Source organism: Sciurus vulgaris (assembly GCF_902686455.1).
Source record: "Sciurus vulgaris genome assembly, chromosome: 18".
Taxonomy (NCBI): domain Eukaryota; kingdom Metazoa; phylum Chordata; class Mammalia; order Rodentia; family Sciuridae; genus Sciurus; species Sciurus vulgaris.
This window is the reverse complement of record NC_136479.1, coordinates 20414798-20433222: the sequence shown is the minus strand read 5'-3', so window position 1 is coordinate 20433222 and position 18425 is coordinate 20414798. Positions and strand designations below refer to the sequence as shown.

At 56.8% G+C, this 18425-nt stretch overlaps 1 protein-coding gene across 2 annotated transcripts in view; it reads left to right on the top strand.

Annotated features, from left to right (window-relative positions):
* Positions 1–18425, top strand: part of LOC306649937 (non-structural maintenance of chromosomes element 1 homolog) — a 29587-nt gene that overhangs the window by 10796 nt on the left and 366 nt on the right. The window contains exons 4-8 of one of the 2 annotated variants that reach the window (XM_079121449.1): positions 12171–12292; positions 12426–12503; positions 13495–13641; positions 17195–17311; positions 18029–18149. In XM_079121449.1, coding sequence (XP_078977575.1) covers positions 12171–12292; positions 12426–12503; positions 13495–13641; positions 17195–17311; positions 18029–18149 — 585 coding nt within the window. The remainder of the gene's footprint in view (positions 1–12170; positions 12293–12425; positions 12504–13494; positions 13642–17194; positions 17312–18028; positions 18150–18425) is intronic. The other variant, XM_079121448.1, reaches the window with a different exon arrangement.

The following is an 18425-nucleotide window of genomic DNA, read 5'->3' as shown; positions in this document are numbered from 1 at the left end:
TTTTCAAGAGAAAAATGGAAAAAATAGCGTAGAGGTGAGTCAAGGCAAGAGGAGTGAGAGAGAGAGGGGCTGGGGTGGGAGGCGCATGGCCTACTGGCGCCTGGACCTGGGGACAGGAGCCACGCTGGAGAGCAGGGTGGAGTTAGCAGGGGATCCCAGATTGCTGGTCAGTGAGTGGGCGTGAGAGGGAGAGGGTGGGCGGCGGGATGGCCTGCAAGTGTGCCAGAGGAGGAGGGATCTAAGAAGGTGGCGAGAAACGTACCCCGGAGCACTGTCAGCCGGGCCATGCTGGACTCCTGGAACGTGGTGGGCACAGGAACAGGTGAGAGACCTGGAGGGGCCCTGCAGTGAGGAACCCTGCTTACTTGTGTCTACTTGTGTGGCCCCAACGCCATTGACCCACTAACCACAGGCCCTGGCACCTACACAGCGATGGTGACGAGTGGGGCGGGACTGCCTTCTTCTGCCGCGGAGGTTACGGACCTGAAGAGCCCGGAGCCGAGGCCGTGGGCTTTGCTTAATCCCTTGGGATTAAAGGAGGAAGGAGGAAGGTGGTTTAATTTGTGCTGGTTTGAGAAGGTCCCAGTGCGAGTCTGCATGCTGTATTTTGCCTGAACTAGTGGATAGGGATTTTTAGGGAGAGACTTCTTTACTGAAAGGAAATATGATATTTGTCAATCTAGCTTTACTTGTTCTTTAAAAGCACAATAGGACTTTAAAGTTGCCTCTCAGGGTCCTCCAGAGGTGTCGTAAGACTGACTCAACAGTTCATTCCTCTCCCTTTTAGTTTCTTATACAAGCCCGATTGTGAGCTTTAATGTCAACGGGGAAGTTTCACATTTCAGTGCAAGGAGACACACGATGCCTGAGCACTCAGAATGAAAGTGTTTTTGCCTTTACGTGACCTTTAAAATAGTTATGATCTAATTTTGGAAAGTCCAATAGACTGTGTCTAGGAATTGATTTATGATTTTTCTCCCCCTTATCCATAGGGGATAGATGTGTTCCATGATCCCCAGTGGATGCCTGAAACTGTGCATCGTATTGAACCGTGTGTGTGTGTGTGTGTGTGTGTGTGTGTGTGTGTGTGTGTGATGGTTTTTCCTGTACTGACATGCATATATACCTGTGATGAAATTTAATTTATAAATTAATAAGAGCTTGACAGTAACTGATGGTAAGTAGAAAAACTTTGACAATACATACCAATAAAGTTATGTCACTGTGGTGTCTCTCTGTCATGTATCTGTTGCATTTTCCTGACCCTCACTGGTAAGCCGTCTGGTTTACCTCAGATGACTGAAATTGTGGAACGTGAAACCATGGATTGGAGGTGAGGCCTGGGCTGCTGTATTTTTCCCACTTTATGTACCGTTTCTTCGCCCCGAGGTATAGTTATGGCTGGAGTGAACAGGACATAACAATAGACTGTTTCCTCCTGTCCATCATTTAAAAAAAAAAAAAGAAAACTTTATTCCCATGTGTTTTTGTTGCTTAGAGTTTAAAACAAGTAATGACGACCAGAAGTTATTTGAAGTTAAGTCAGTATTTGACTTAATACTATTACAAGACTCTCCTGTATTTTGAAGAAATGCCCAGGACAATCCCCTTGTGCCAATTGGGAAATATTTCACTTCTCAGAGAGCCGTGAGACAAAGGAGTGATTGAAATTGCAGGCATCTGATGGCCCTTTCCCAGCGTTTGCCCACTATCAAAGCACTTCTTATCCTGGGCTTTTGTTTGGGCTCTCTTCTTCCTGGCCTTTGGGGAAAACATTTCCAGATTCTTCTGGCCAGAGAAGAGTTTTGTTTTTTTTCTTAAGTCCCAATGCAAAACTTGGCTTTTTAGAATGGTGTTGGGGACCCATGTTCTTAGAGACTTGATCGGCCCAGAGCCAGCATTGTGCACGTGTTCGCTCCTCCGGCAGAGCTTCTGGAGAGCCTCCTAGATCTGCTAGTTCTTGCTTCGTCTTGGGTCCCAGGGTCTTGCAGACAAGGAGTCAGAGGATTCCAGCAGAAGCCCTTGGTGGTGGTAGGCACAGGAAGTGGAGAGCAGTGTTGAGGATGACTCAGCTTGAGAATTTCCACTTTGGGCTGAGGTGGAATAACGGCCCAGTATCTTACCTTCCTGAAACAATCCAAAATGGCACTACTGAAATTCCAGACGTTAGTCAGCAAAGGGCAGTGTTCTCTTAGGGGCAGCTGTTTTTCTCTCTTGACACTAAATACATGAGACCTTTTTTAACACCGCTTCTCCTGTTCTCCAGATACTAACTGAGTGTCCACCAGTTCATTTGCTGTCGACCTAGAGTCAGCACCAGACTCCCCAGGTTAAGGGCTCAGTCCTGTAGACTGCCGCAGCTGCAGATTCAAGTGACTGACGGGCTGTGGGGCTCGAGTTTCCATCAGCCCCACCCCTTGTGTTGGATAATTTGCTAGAATGACTCAGAACTCAGGAAGACAGTTAATGTCTATTTATTGGTTTATTATAAAGGATATGATTCAGACATAGCCAAATAGAAGACAAGTGTAGGGCAGGTTGGGAGGTGGGAGCTCCCGGAAGTTCTGGCCATCACTCAGGGGTGTTGCCGAGGGTCTTTATGTAGGCGTCACTCATCAAACCTTTGGCCATCAACCCCAGTCAATGCTGGGCAGCTTTTTAGAAGATGGCGCACTGATTCTGAAATTCACACACAAATGTAGAGAACCTCAAAGAGCCAATGGTACTTTGAAAAAGATGGTCAAGCTTGGAGGACCAGCACTACTGAGTTCAGGACACGCAGCCACTGTGGGAACCCGGGATACGGACAGACCGGCCACAGGGCGGCAGATCAAGTCTCACAGGCGGATGCTAACTTTTTATAGAAGGGCAAAGGCAATTCAGGGGAAGTAGTCTTTTCCACAGATGGTGCTGGAGTATTGGGATCTCCATATTAAAAAAATGAATTGAGCCATACTTAACCCCACAAAAATTAACTCAAAAGGAATTATAAGCCTAAAGTAAAACCTAAAACTAAAACTTCTAGAAAAAAGCATAGGAGAAAACCTTTGGGACATGCAGTTAGGCAGAGATTTCTTGGACTTGGCACCAGAGTAAGACCCATAAAGAATAAATTGGATTTTGATGTTAAAAACCCCAAAACCTATGCTCTTTAAAATATACTGTGTAGCAAATGAAAAGAGAAGCAAAATACTGGGAGAAAATCTTTACAAATCATGTATTTGATAAATGATTTTTATGCAGAATATACGGAGAACTCTCAAAACTCAAGAAGAAAACATGCAACCCAGTGAAAAACGGGCAGGAGAGTTGAAGAGACACTTGCAGTAAGTTGTCCAGGTGGCGCGTGAGCACAGGAGAAGGTGCTGCACGTTGGGCATTGGCGATGCAGACCCACCCGGAGACGGCACTGCACCCGGAGACGGGCCGAATTGAAGATGTGCTCCTACCAAGCCTTGCAAGGCATGGAAGGACTGGGACTTGTCGCATTCCACTGTTAGGAAGGGAACGCTTGGCAGCCACTCAGGGAAGCTGACTGTCCTGGGCACCAGCCAATCTTCTCTGAGGAATCTACTCAAAGAGAAAGGGAAGATTTGTGTCCACGCAAAGTCCTTTTTATTTTTTTGGTATCGGGATTGAACCCAAGGGCGTTTAACCACTGTGCCACATTCCCAGCCCCTTTTAATATTTTATTTAGAAACAGTTCTGCTGAGTTCTTCGGACCTTGTTGTCTCAGCCTCCCGAGCTGCTGGGATTACAGGTGTGTGCCACCATGTCCAACCCATGGAAAACCTTATACGGAAATATTCAGAATAGGTTTACTTGTAATGGCCCCAAAGAAGCACTATATGTACCGTATGAAACCATTACATAAAATTCTAGGCAATGCATAATTGGCTACAGAACAAAACATAGTTCCGTGGTTGCCTGGGGTGGTGTAAGGGAGGGTGGAGGGAGGTGGGGGAGGGATTGTAGAGGCCCACGGAAACTTGGGTGGTGATAGCTATGTTCATTTTCTTGAACGTGGTATGGTTTCATGTTTGTATGTCAAACTTTATTAATATTGTACATTTTAAATATGGACAGTTTATTAAGTGTCAGTCATACCTCGACAAAGCTGAAAAATCTGAGCTTAAACCCACTCTGCTACTCGGTGTCTGTATAATCTTGATCAAGCCCCCAAACCTGGATATTTCAGCTCCCCAACTATAAAGCAGGCAGGGATGTCTGCCACTCAGGTTATCTGTAAAGATGACAAATGTAATATGTGGCACATGCTTAGTGGCTTGTAAGTACCCCCAAATGGTGACACACGGAGATCATTCGGCTTACGAGGCACAGTGTTTTCTTGGTTAGGTAAAGCCCCGTGCTGTCCGCGTGGGGCTCCAGGAGGCCAGGAGTGTCATCAGGGAAGGCTTCCTGGCCCTGCCCAGGCCGCCTGCAGAAGCGCCTTCCTTGAAGTCTGCTCACAAGAGCCAGTGAATACAGCAGTTCCGGGAAGTGCCTTCTGTTCTGTTTTCTAGGAATAACCGGCTTGGAAGCCGGACTCGGCAGCTCTCCCCCGGGCCGAAGCCCCTCGGGGAGCAGGTGCTCACGCCTGCCCTTCTGGTGTGGAATGTGGTCGCTGTCGTGAGTTGTGGGTGCGCCTGCATGGGTTTGAGCATGCCCGCAGCCTGAGCCCCACTCTTGATTGGAGTCTCTCTCATTTATCATGTGTTTAGACAGGGTTCTTTGGGTTTGAGAAGCCCTGTAAGCACCAGTGAGGGGCTGGTGTCCCCATGTCCCCTTTGAGGGACCACTGGACTTCCTTCCTTCTACCAGGCCCCACCTCATACATGTTCTGCCACCTCCCCCATTCTGGGGACTGAGCCTCACGCATCCCAACCTTTGGGGGACGTTGGAGATCCAAGCCACAGCACATGGTCATGAGCAGGCCCAGCAGGTCAGCCCTCTCCTGGCCGTTCTTAAAGTCGGGGTGAACACGGCCGCGTCCCAGCCTCTGGGAGCCTTCGTGAGTTGAGTGAGAGGGAGACGAAGGCTTGCGGGGAACGGCGAGGTGGAGTGGGCGCCCAGGGCTGTGGAGAGGGCGCAGAGTCGCGTGGTGCGCTGCGCTGGCCGTGGCCTCTGCCCGACCATCTGTGGAGCTGCCACGGGGTGTGCTGGGGGAGCCAGTGTCCCGCAGGTCCAGGGAAGACCCTGAGTCCTGGAAGGAGACGTGAAGGGGCTGAGGATGGGGAGGAACTCTGGGCGGTGGTGACAAAGGTCAGTGACTGGTGAGTGGGAGAGGGAAGGTGAGGGGGGCCGTTGGGCTGGCCAAAGTGTGGCCAGGTTGATGGAGCCCTGAGGCCTGCAGGCGGGTGCTGGCCTCTGTCTCTGCTTGGGCTGCGTGTGGAGGACAGATGGAGGGAGCTGGCGCGCACGCCCAGAACCCAGGAGGCTGTTGCACACTTTGGGCACAGGGTGGGGACTCAGAAGGGGACTGGGGACAGAGGCTGGCATGAGGTGGCAGGCTGGAGGCCTTGCTCCTCTGGATCACTCATCTGCACTAGCTCAGCGCCCTCCTGGGAACGGGCTGGATCAGGGTCCTGCAGGTGGACAGTGAGTGAAGACCCACTGAGGAGATGCAGAGGCCACCCCTTCTGAGCAGTCCCAGCAGGGCAGCCAGCATGGCCAGGCAGCAGAGGGAGGCCCCGACAAGGCTGCTGGCCCGGGAAGCTGGAGGCAGATGGGTGACAAGTGGCTGTCCCCTGGCACTGGTTAGCGTGGGTAATTGCCTTTGGTGGTCTGGAGTTGGGAACAGGGAAGCTGTCAGTTATTCATCAGCTGTCAGGGCTCTTGGCTTCCTGGACTGGTTGCTGGAGATGGCGGTCTGACTTCTGTAAGCCTGGCTTAGAGGTGGTCAGCTGGCTTCCCAGCAGGCCCTGCAGCCATGGTGGTTCCTAGGCTGGTTGCTGTGGGTGGTGGGTCAGAGTTCTGTTTATAGAGGACCTGACCATACGTCATCTGCCTGTGTGTCCGACCTCTCCGAAGAATGCGTGTGGTACCGTCTGTCCTTTTGAGTTGCTTACTGTCCAGCCTGATGGAGAAGCAGCACTGCTTATCTGGGGCCAGGGACCAGAGTGACTTCTTCAAACTCCTCATCTTGGAGCAGGGTTCCACCCGCATCAGAACTGGGAAACCAGTGGAGGGCGGGAGTCACTGGTGTCTAGCTTGTGGGCGTGGCTTGTTTGCCCTAGGCTGTTTCTAATTTTTAAAAAACTAATTGCCGTGTTAAAAACAGCAGTCATCAGGTGTTCATTAAAGCCCCCCGGAGAACTTAGCGGGCAGAGCGACCCTGCCTTTTTGCTGGGATCTATGCTGCGTGCGCTGTGCTTCCTGCCTGGTGCCACGGCAGGGGGTTCGTCAGTTTGAGCAGGTTGGCTCCCCTGGAGTCTGAGGTGGAGGGAGCTCACACCACAGTAAGCCACGCTGCTCTGCGCACAGCTGACTGGGCAGCCGGAAGCTTCTGTCCTTCACCTGTGAGGTCCCCTCGTGGGCTCCCTGAAGGCTCAGGTGGGTGGGGATGGGACAGAGCCTCACAGAAGGTGTCAAAGTTGCTACTCATCTCAAGGATATTGGCCCTGCTGCCCTCAGAGTGTGTGAGTCAAGCGAAATGCGTATTAGCAATGTCAACAGTAAAATTCTGCTGACAGTGATTGACGTTTTCTGTACTGATTCATGTTGTAATTTGGAACTACACCACGACAAGCGAGTGTTGGTTTGAGAACCAGTCAGCGGTACTGGACCACAGACCTCTCAGGGGAAGGCCCCCAGGTGGGCAGGGGACAGCAGTATGTCCCTGTCACCAAGCCAGTGGTGTCCCATAGGTTTAGGGCACTTGAAGTAGGCAGCCAGGACACAGGAACTCTTGAATGTGGCACAGAGTAAGCTTTCCACTGAAGTGATCGCGTCGTTTTTCAAACGATGGCTGTGAGCTTGGATGGAACCCAGCACACCAGCTCTGCCAGCAGAGCCGCCTGCGCTGCCCTCCCTCCCGAGCGGCGGCCCACGTGAGTCCCCTGGGGCCGCGTGCTCGGTGGCTTTTCTCTCCTTTGACTCAGATTCCTGAGGGCTTGGGAGTCAAGTTATATGACTGGCGAGCACCGGGATTTTTTAAAAAGTCGTACTATGGAAGAGTCAACCGGAGAAGAGCAGAGAACAGTGCGACGGCGCCCCGCACCTCCGTCACCCAGCCTGCGTGGTGGCAGGCTCGTGGCTGGCCTCATTTTCTCTGCTCCTGCGTGCGCCTGGGAAGTGATTCACCGTTCTGAAATAATTCAGACTTCAATGCACATCTAAGTAAGAATATTTTTCCTTTTTTTCTTTTTTAATGGGTGCTCAAGTCTCTTTGTCATTACATTAGACCAGTGGCCAGGCGTCTGGTCTAGACCCTGTTACTTTGTGGCCTTGTGATCTTGGGTAAGTCCTTCACCTCTCTGACTCGTCTTCTTGAAAAAGAGGCCGATCCTCCCGACTTGCTCTGGGGGTTTGCTGAGAGAAGAGGGGTGGTGGTCGCACGTGGTGAGTTGGTGTGCCTCGTTGAGAGTGGTCTAATGCACGGACGGCTCGCCACCTAGGAAACGGCCCTCCTTCCAGCCCTGCCGTCACCATGCACTAGCGGTGCTCTGACGTGCCCGTGGGCAGGACCCTTGCTCGCTCCACTGGCTCGGAGGCCCCCTGCCAGGCTTGCTTTCTTCACAGCCCAGGGGCTGCTCTCGTGGGGCCAGTGCTGCCCAGCACCGTGTCTGATGTAGGATCCGGCTTGCTCCATCCTTAGCTTGGAACTCAGCAGGGCCACCTGCCTGTCCCATCAGATGAGAGGGCTGTCCCAGTGCCAAGTTGGCCGGCGAGTGATTTGGGCCCCTGGGGCTTATTCTTTGCTCTTATTTTCTCTGCCTAAAAATAGCATTTTCTATTTATAGCGCCTGGTTTAGAACAGAACTATGTGTTGGTCAGAGGTTAGGGCAGCAGACTTCCTGCTTGCCTGTTCAAGTGAGCCTTAGGCTGCAGTAGCCTCTGGGCAGCAGGGACCTGATGTAACAAGAGGGTCACTGGTAAAGTTAAAGTCAAACAATTAAAAAAAAAAAAAAAAAAAAAGGAGAAAATACGTTTCTAGCCAGAAGAAGCAGCCTGTCAGAGGCAGCCCTCCTGGAGCAGAAGGGTGCTGTGGGTTCGAGGCCCCAGTCAGCTGCCTGTTGTCCACGTTTGACTGCCCCAGTGTTGCGTTTCCCAGCACAGCGAGCAATGCTGTCCGCCTGGGTCCTGGCCTGTCCTCAGCTCCTCCTTTGGTGGCGTGTGCTGACTACCTGGGGATCTGGCCCAGTGGTCCAGGCTGGCCCCAGGGATGAGGATGTCACTGAGCCTGGTTTCTGCAAGTCTCTGGCTCCTCCAGCAGCACCTTTGCCGTCTTTACCTCTGTGCTGCCCACGTGCTTTCCGTCTGCCCCGCTGCAGTTACTGTAACTGGCTGATGAAGTGCACCAGGCTGGTAATGCCTGGTAACGCCTGGCACGCAGCGGGCGAGTCACGGTCACGTACTTGTGGGCCTGCGGTTGCCAGCCTGGCGTTGCTGCTGCTGTCCCACAGCTACCAGCAGGGGAGACGTGGGCGGCACCCAAGCCCCACAGATACCCTTGCTTGGTTCAGACATGGTGCCGATTGTCCTAGTCGGTATCTGCTCCTGAGAAGAGACGGCGAGTGGTGAAGGGCCAGGCCTGTCCCTCTCCTCAGCTGGACACTCCAGATGCTGCCTGAAGCTGGCGGGTTGCAGGGAACCAGCCTGCAGTCTACCTCTACCTGTACAGCACTAGGTGCCTTGGTACTTCCTGAAGTCTGGGTGTGTGTGTGTGCACGTGTGCACATGTTTTGATTTGGAATTCTGAAGAGAGAAGCCGTGTTACTAATTCTCTTAAATCCCTCAAAGTGGCATTTCTACACCTGGGAACAGTTGGCCTCCAGATCGCTGACCGTCTTTGTCTCGTGCACTTGACATGCCGTGGACTCAGCATGTTGGGGCCAGATGCCTTTAGTCCTGCGTGTCCTTGCAGGTTCGCACCCTGTAGCTTCTCCACCATGGCCTCCAGGAACAGGGAAGGAGTGGGGGCCGAGCAGGGAACATTCACTGGTCTAGAGACTGGAGTTTGGGCATTGCTGACCTGGTGTGACCCTGACACCTTGTGAGCATGTCAGGGATCTTGGTCACAAGCAAGAGGCCCCAGTTCTGGCCAACTTAGGATTTTGCTGGGGACAAAGGACATAGGGCTGATTGGCACCTCGGTGAGAGGCTTGGGAATGGGTAGGAAGCACAATGACACCTCTTTCCTCTGCAGCTTTGGGACTGGAAGCCGCTCCAGGCTGTGCTTTGTCCCTGGCTCGGGGCGATGTGGTTCCGGGTCTGCTCCTGGCTGATGTTGGCTCTGGACTGCCCAGTCCCAGCTTTTTGGTTCTCTGGGTGTAGGTACCAGGAATTGTCCTCCCAAACCACATGTAGAGGAGAGAGAACTAAAAACATGTAAGTAAATAAAAGAAAAACAGCTGGCGTTTTGGTAGGGAGGGAGCTGGTTGTCGGACACCTGGACCTCACCACATGACCTCTGTGGGGGAACTAGCCTGCCTGTGATGGAGTGCTGCGCCCGGGGCGGCAGGGCTGGGATCTCAGCTGGTCTGGCCGGGAAGGCCCTGGACAGGAGGGTGCCAGGGTCGGGAGGTCGTGTGGGACCCAGGTGGTTTAGAGAAGGCTGAGGGAGGAGTGTTTTAGGCACAGGTGAGGCTGGAGGTCAGTGAGCTTGTGGCCTTCAGAGATGACGGGGAGGGACTTACCCAGGGCCCACAGAGGTGAGGGAAAACCAGGCTGCGCCCAGGGCCTGGTGCAGCCCGCAGCTGACGGGGCTGGGTGGGCTGCTGAGTGGCAGAGTTCAGACCCAGGCAGGACGGAAGGCAGTGCTGCGTGTCGCTGGGGCGTCTGTGAAAAGCATCCACAGGGTCACCCTTGAGCAGGACCCAGGTGGAAGGAGAGGGCTGAGTTGAAAGAAGGAAGCCTCTGCGCTGGCACTTGCTTTCTGCAGAGTCCAGCAGCAGGACACGGCCTTTCCTTCTCTCTCAAGTGGAAATGCAGTAAGGACAGCCGTGTCCTTGAAACCCGGGGCTGCCGAGAGCCGGGGTGGAGGGCAGGGCAGCGAGGCCGTTGGCTCTTCTGCCACAGACTCGGGGTTCGGAAAGTGCAGTGTGTGAGACGCCTTCCATCTGCCCACAGAGCACGGTTCTCTGAGTGACACCAGGAGGGGCCTCGGAGGGAAAATGTGATTGCCCCTCAGGTAGGGTTCCACCGTCACACCGGACGGACGGGTGCTTCCTGCCCACGAGGGACCCTGTCGCGTGCCCAGTAGAGGTGGTTCTTGAGCGCCTGATGGCCTTGCACAGGAGCATCCCAGTTGGGAGCTTTGTGGGGTCAGGAAGGGTTCTGCAGAGCGGAGGTTGGAGGCCACGTTGAACCCTGCCCCGCTTGGTACCAGGCAGAAGAGACACTTCCGGAAGAGGCCATCCGCGTGGACTCTGTGGTGAAGAGGCAGGAGTGGGAGCGGGAAGGCATGAGGGGAGGCAGGAGGCCGAGCCCGGGCGCTGCGTTCCCGCGTTCCCGTCAGTTTTCCAGCTGCTGGGCAGATCGCACCCTCGCGCTTCCTGCTCAGTTTTGCCACCTCCACGTCCCACCTGTTTATGACTACCCGGTGGCTTTACAAAAAAACAAACCAAGGCCTGTACTTAGCAGGGAGGGCGAGACTCCTGTGACGAGTTGCCTAGTCCCACTGCTGCCGCCATCTTTGTGATGAGCCCACAGTCTGCCCCTTGGCTGGACCCCACGTCTGGGCTGTTACCACCTCCTTTACATGGCCGTGTCCTTTGCCACCAACATGGTCTTTTCTAAACTTAATTCACTTTGGGTATACAGGTAGCTTGGAAACACCTCTGTGTGAGAGACCCAGTGCAGATGCAGCCCAGGGTCCCTGTGACCACCCCCTCTCTTAGGCCCTTCCCGGGGGCCTTAGTCGTCAGCCGGGCTGGGGCCGCCTCCCGGGCGTTTCCCCTGCAGTGTTGTCTTGTTGGTTTGTTACAGTTTTAACGTAAACAGGAGCATAATGTCTGTTTTTTCCTGCAGTTTTTTTCAGGGTGATTTTTTTTTTTTTTTGCTCACAAATCTTCTCAAATGATTTTAATACATGAGCACAGTAGTACCTGCTTTCAGTTTAAAAGGTAGGTACTGTGCCAAAGGGTAATCTCGAGACATTGTCACGGAGCCTTCCGCCTGCAGGAGAAAGGCCCCTGTCCTGTTTCCCAGTGCAGCCTTGCCGCCCGTCCTCCTCCAGCTAGTGGGTGTCCATTCCCCTCGTACTGGACACTGGAAGCCCCTTCTCTGTGGCCCCCGACTCCAGCTGGCGGCTGGTGGGCAGGTCAGTGCTGGAGCCAGGCTCTGCCTGACCCGGGGGTGTGACTGGACGTGTGTCTGCATATCAGCCTCAGCACCTGTACTCAGGAGGGTGCCCAGACCTACCTGGAAGGGCTGGGGGAGCCCGATCCGTCACTGCAGGAAGGTGCTCGGAGCAGGGGCTCCAACGAGCCTCCTCAGCTGGCGGTTGAGCTTTACTGTTGCACCCCCAGCACCCATTCAGGGCCTGGCCTCAGGCGCCCAGTACACCTTTGGATGTTGAGTGAGGGGAGGAAGCACAGTGTCCGCCTGCCCACCTGTGAGAATGTGTAGGGACAGAGGCTTTGTGAGGGGACATGGTGGGGATCTGCCCCTGAGGCTGCCTGCCGTGGGAGCTCACGGGGCCCGGAGCCCACCGGCAGTGGCTTGAAGGTGCGCGCTGGGGGATAGTAATTGGCATCAGGGGACTATGAAGGGGACACAGCTGTGGGCTGTGAGCAGTCGCCTCGTTCTCAGGTACCACCCTCCATCCAGCCTCTGCGTTTCTTTATCACTCCAGGAAGAGAGAGACCGCGCAGGGTGGCATTGACCCAGCAGGCGGGGCCTCGGCTGGCTTCTGGTGGGCTGCCCTTGTGCGCTCAGGTGCCATGGAATGACGGAAACTAGCCACACATTTTGATGAAGCCCTCCTCCTCTTGCCCATTAATTTCCAGGCAGTGCTACCGTAGAGAAGTTGGAGGACTTCATCAACAACATTAACAGCGTCTTGGAGTCCTTGTACATTGAGATCAAGAAAGGAGTCACGGAAGATGACGGGCGGCCCATTTATGCGCTGGTAAGTGCGCGGCAGCGCCCTCTAGTGGGGCTGCGGGAGCCCAACAGACGACTCACCAGCCTCTAGTGAAGAGCTCCCTGCCTGACAGCTGGAGGGAGGCACAGCCTGATCGTTGTGCTGCCTTATCTTTTAGGTCAATCTTGCTACAACTTCGATTTCGAAAATGGCCACAGATTTTGCGGAGAATGAACTAGATCTGTTTAGAAAGGCCGTAAGTAGAGTAACTGCACTGACTGCTTCTTGTGGGTCACTCTCTCCACCATGAGACCCGGAGACTGCAGTCTGAGGGGCGCGGGGCATGTTACAGCTGCTGGGGAAGAAGCGCTGGTCCAGGGCTGAGCCGCCCGGATGCTCAGGGCCTCGTGGGAGTGACAGGTGCCACCATCTGAGCGCTGTCCAGGGATGGTGGCGGCAGCACTGCGACCAGGGGCTTGGTAGAGAGCTAGGCCCCCTGCCCGCCACGCTGCTGAATCTGAATTTGCCTGGAAACCAGGTGCCCACCGAGCGGTCCGCACGCCCACACTCGGGAGGCACTGCTTTCCAGGCTGCGCGGCCCTTGTCTCAGCCCTCTTGTCACATTGGCTGGGCACCTGCTGAGCCTGGGAGGTGAAGAGAGTGCACATGTCCGCCCGCCGGCCCCAGCTCTGCAAGTCCCAGTCTCTGAGAGTCTCCCTCTAAAGACGCCAGGGTTTGCCCGCAGCCAGGGTGTGGGCTGAGCTCTAGGACCAGTGGCCCACGGCTGCATGCCCGTGCCGGGAATCCCCTTCCTGGTGGCCTCTGCCCTGCCCCGTGCAGGAGTTCCAGGGCGCTTACCTGGCCTGAGTCCGCCTGGCCTCTGGGCTCCTGCAGGCCCCCCCCCTTTCCTGCCCGCCCCTTGAGTGCCACCTCATTGGCTGGCTCCTTCCTCCTCACCTTTTCACTTCCAGGAGGGGGGGGTGGGGGTGTGGAGGGGAGGCGGCCCACCTGGGTTTCTGGACATTGAGATGGTGGACCCGGGATGGTGTTACAGGAGTGACCAGAGGCTGCGGGACTGAGCCTGCTTCTGGCTTTTGACGCTCGTTATGAAATTTCTTTCCTGGAGGGCGGTGTACAAGTTTGCCAGGGCCACGGGTGGTTACCACGTCCCTGCCAGGTTTGGGCTGGTGGTTAAAAGTTGTTTTTGCCAGTTTAATAGGTGACTGTGGTACTGGCGTCTCTTCCAGTTGGAACTGATTATTGACTCGGAAACTGGATTTGCATCTTCCACAAACATTTTGAACCTGGTTGATCAACTGAAAGGCAAGAAGATGCGGAAGAAGGAAGCCGAGCATGTGCTGCAGAAGTTTGTTCAGAGCAAGTGGCTGATCGAGGTACGGCCTGAGGGCCTCCCCGGCCTCGCTCACTTCTGAGACTAAATGACAGTTTTTTCTTCAAAACCATATTTGTGTCCAACTGATGTCAGTTGAGCCAGGCCCTTGGGTCCCTTGTCTGCTCTAAAGCCCTCAGTGGCCTGGTGAGGAGGGCGTGGACCCCGTTTTCTCATCTCTCCAGGGCGCCTGGGTTTGGGGCCCCCTGGCTCACGCGAGCCTCTGAGTGAAGGGGGTCGGTCAGCAGCTATGAGCACAGTCGTAGTGCCTGGCCTGCTCTGACCTCTGGGCCAGGGGACTGACTTCCCACCTGAGACCGGGGAGCGGAACCCCTCCTGGGGAGGGAGAAGCAGAGCGAGGCCGGGAGCGAAGTGCTGGGGTTGGGAGCGGCCCGTGGCCGTCCTCGCCCCTGTGCGTGTGAGCTGCGTGTCACTCTCATCAGACAGCGGACCTGAAGGAGCAGAGGTGGTGGGCACGCTTTTGGAGGTGGGTGTGACTGGGCCTGCCAACGAGAGCCGAACAGACGGACAGAGGTCTCCGTTCTTTTTCTCTGAAAGGCAGCACCGTTTCTAAGAAGCGCAGCCGATGAGCTTAGCGTGGCCCGGTTGCCGCAGCTCTGCCCCACGAGGCCTGTCCTGTGTCTGGGCAGGACGAGCTCCTGCAGCCCCGGCGTCCTCTCGGTGCGGCTGGAGGCTGCTGCCGGCCTCTGCAGTCCTTCACTTCCTTCCGGGGGCCTGCTCCAGGTTCTGAGTGACTCGCTCCTCCATGGGGGCAGCGCCCCTTTACAGTCTGATCGGATTCCATTTCTGGGGTGCCTGCTGGAGGAAAGGGCAGGAGAGGTCACAGGGAGTGAGGGCAGGGCCGAGGGTTGCTGGACTGAAGACCTACTGGGCATGTCCCAGGCGTAGCATCCAGGAGTCCTGCTGCCCGACCACAGCCGTGTGGGCTCAGTGTCAGCTGACTGCAGCTCTGGGCTGGTGGCGCTTGCACCCTGCAGACAGCAGAGCCCTCGTTCAGGCCCTGGCTTGGCATCTGCAGTGCCCGCAGTTGCTTCATCACAGTCTTCCTTCCACTGTGTGGCGTTGGCAATCTGGAATGTTCTCAGGCGGCTTGGGTTATGACGCTTTGTCTTGTGGTCTGCTTTCTTTTCAGTCGAGAATTTCAGGGGCAGGGTTATGGCTTCATTGTTCCTACCCTGCAGAGAGCACCTGTAGGTGCTCAATAAATGCTTGTGGAACGGGTGATGGGACAGGGGGTAAAGTTCCAGAGAACAGGGCTTATTTGAACCTGACAAAACCTGGTGGACAGATCCTCGCGCATTATGGGCAGGTCTGCCTTGGGCCTCTGCTGCACAGGCTGACTGGCGGCAGAGAGGAGAGACGCTCTGGGCCTGAGCTTTGGATCAGGCGCCTGTCCTTTCTGTGCCTTCCTCAGTTAAATGGAGAGGCTGGTGCTGCCTTTTTGGGGGTGGCCCTGGGCTGGGAGAGGGCAGGCGGGGAGTTTCCTGAGCTTCCCCGGAGGGAGCACTGCAGAAATCGGCACTCCGGCTGCCACCCGTGGCCCCACGTCCCCTCAGCCCTGGCAGTGCCTCAGCCCTCGTGCCTTCCCAGCGGTGGCACTGGACAGTCCTTGTAGGACTCCGTGTGTTCACTGCCTGGCTGTGAAAAAGGTGCACACCCCAGGGATGGGGCTGTGCCCGGGAGAGACACCTCCAGGTCCCTCTGCCACCTCTGGCAAGGGCCTGCTGCCTTGGACGGCCTGGTCAGAGATGCTGGGGTTCAGTGGAGGGTGGCTGAGGGGCGGGTGGTGGGGTGCTGGCTGGTCCCTGAGGAGCCCTCCTGGGGCCGTGTGGATCAGATTCTGGTTCTCAGCCTCTCAAATGGGACTTCCCACAGAGGTGGCCTGGCACCCACTGACTGAAGTCTCCCTCCAAGGGCACTTTATCCTTGTGAGGGGAGGCTCCGTCCAGTGGGAGGGGGCTGCTTCTGTGCAGGCTGTGCAGGGGGAGGCCCCAGAGGAGGCCTGGGTGGTGAGCTGGGCACACTCCCCAGCTGCGTCTCTGAGGGTCTGGAGCCCGGCCTCGAGGCATCCTGAGGCCTGGCGGTCACCTGGGTTTGGTCTTCTCCGGAGGGCTAGGGTGACCCACTTCCCTCCCCGACTGGCCCCTGAGGACGGTGTGGAGTCGTGAACAGTAAGCGCTGGGTGGCTAATAAGTGCTCCTGAGCTTCACGATGCGCTCCGCTCATTTCCCGGGGCCTGGGCGCTGCTCCTGGGGTCTGGGCAAGGTTCACTTAACTTTCTGCAGCTGTTCCTCACGGGATGCCCAGCGCTGGCCCAGCCAGGTGCCAGACACCAGGAGGGAGCAGAACCAGACCTGGCTGCACTCTCAGGCTGTCTGATGAGGACGCCAGAGAGCGTTGCCGGGCATCTCACTGAGGCAGCTGAGGTGGAAGGGAAGTGGGGTTCCAGCCCTTGACTGCGGAGGTGACACCAGGGTGGAGGCTGTGAGCTCCCTGGAGTTGGGGGGGCAGCCTGAGCAGCCAGGCCTGAGCCCAAAGACCGGGAAGCTGACGAGGTGAGCCGGGGAGGTGGGCGCAGGAGGGACGGGCTGTCCAGCCTGGGAGTGGGGGGCAGCCCTGGAAGGCTCAGGTGTGCTGGGGGCAGCGGGCCCATGCCAGGCCATCCTCAGCCACTTGTGCTCCCCTTCCCAAACACCCACCTGCACGGCCACCACCCTCTGCGGCCCCTCCTGCCGTCTGCAGCAGCCTGCCTCTGTGGCACCGTCCTGCCTGAAGCTCTGCCCACACCTGGGGCTGCCCTCCATTCTCAGGCTGAAGCGCCAGGTCCCTGCAGTGCCCATCTCCCCAGCTCGGCTGTGACATTGGCACTTGCGGGGCTCCCTCAGCCCTGTCTCTTCCTGGTGCTGGGGTGGGGGCTGAGGCTGAACGGCCACGCGCTTCTGGCCTTCCCGGGGTCTCAGGCTGTGGCATGTGCCCCATGCCCAGTGTGGGAACCAGGCACCTGCCTTGGGAGGTGCTGCCACCCATGCTTTGACTGGGGGCCCGGATTCCTTCCAGCTTCATTGTAGAGTGACAGGGCTGGGAGGGAGCCCAGACGGTCTCTGTAGCGGTGCTGTGTTCCCCGAGCGAGGCGGGGCTCTGGGGGGAGGGTGGGCGCAGCAGGGCCGTGGCAGGTGTGGTCTGGGTCCACCCTTGGGAGACCGCTTCCGCCTGCCCAGCTCCTGTCCAGAGGCCCCCGAGCATCTTGTCAGGGGCAGCTGTGCGGACGGAGCTTTGTGTCTGTGAGGGCCAAGATGGCTGCTGAGAAAATTGGAGGGACCGGGGCACAGCAGGGGCTCCTCACTCCCGCTGTCCTTAGTGCCCTTCCTGTCCCGGGAGACACCTCTGACACTGGTGGGGTGGTGACAACCTGCAGCGGCGGGAGCCTCTGACCTTTGTGTCTTCCTGGGCTGTAGGTGGTGGGACTGCAGAGGGACAGAGGCACTGAGCCACACAGCCCTGGCTGAGGATGGCCGCCACCCGTTCTGTCCCTGCAGAAAGAAGGGGAGTTCACTCTGCACGGCCGGGCCATCCTGGAGATGGAGCAGTACATCCGGGAGACCTACCCCGATGCCGTGAAGGTCTGCAACATCTGCCACGGCCTCCTCATCCAGGTACCTCCCAGGCTCCAGGGCGGCCCGGGGCGCTGCAGGCCACCTCCTGGGCGGGGCGCGTGGCTCTGGCTGGTGCCCCTGTGAGGGCTCCTTGCTCTCCTGCTCCTCTGTTCTAGTCCAGGGGCTCTCACGAGTGTTACGTCCTCAGAAAGGCTCTCATGATTCTTGTGTGACAGGTGCTGTCTCGGCAGGTTTTTGACGAATGTCTTCCTGCCTCAGCGTCACTTCCACGTGACGCTGCGTGCTTGCAGGCTTTGCAGCCATCAAGCCGGTGCTGCACATTGGCGCCCCCCCCCTTTCCTTCAGTATCGTGCCCGTTACGGTCCCTGTGACGGATCTCTGCACACCTGTCCCTGGCACCTGGGGGTTACTTTCGGAGTTCTGATTCCTGGGACTGTCATTTCTGGGACAGAGCACTTTTTTTTAAGCTGTGGATGCACAGTGCCATTTGCAGAGCTGAGGGGGACACGTCGCCCCCCCGTGGGACCTGCGCAGAAAGCCTGAGCGCTGTGTGGCGGCCCCCAGAGCCCAGCTCCTTCTGCCTGTGATCATCCGTCCAGAACAAGACCCCTGCGCTGAGGGCTTTGGGGTGATTTGCAGCGTTAATTTGGGGCCTGGATGCTCAGGCTGGGCTGCCTGGGCCCTTTGCGCAGCTTCCCTGGAGGGTGGGGAGACGGGGAGGCGTGTGGGCTCAGGTGGTGGCCTTTCCTGTTCCAGGGTCAGAGCTGTGAGACCTGTGGCATCAGGATGCACTTGCCTTGCGTGGCTAAGTACTTCCAGTCCAGCCCTGAGCCGCGCTGTCCCCACTGTAATGACTACTGGCCCCATGAGATACCAGGTTCGTGGCTGCTGCGGTGCCCAGGGGAGGCTGGGCAGGCAGGACTGGCTGGCCCTGTGGACCTGGCACCAAGGGAGCCCTGGGAGCTGGGTGTGCTCGGGAGGTTGGGGGCTATGCAGGCCTGGCTGGGGAGTGGGTGGAGGCTGCCCTGCCTGCCCAGGAGCCCCAGGGTACTTGAGCATGGCTGGACCAGGCTTGCTCTCTGCAGCCACCTCGGGCGCGTGAAAATGGCGTCCGCAGCTCCCTGAGTCGTTGCCCTGTGAACCGGGCCAGTGC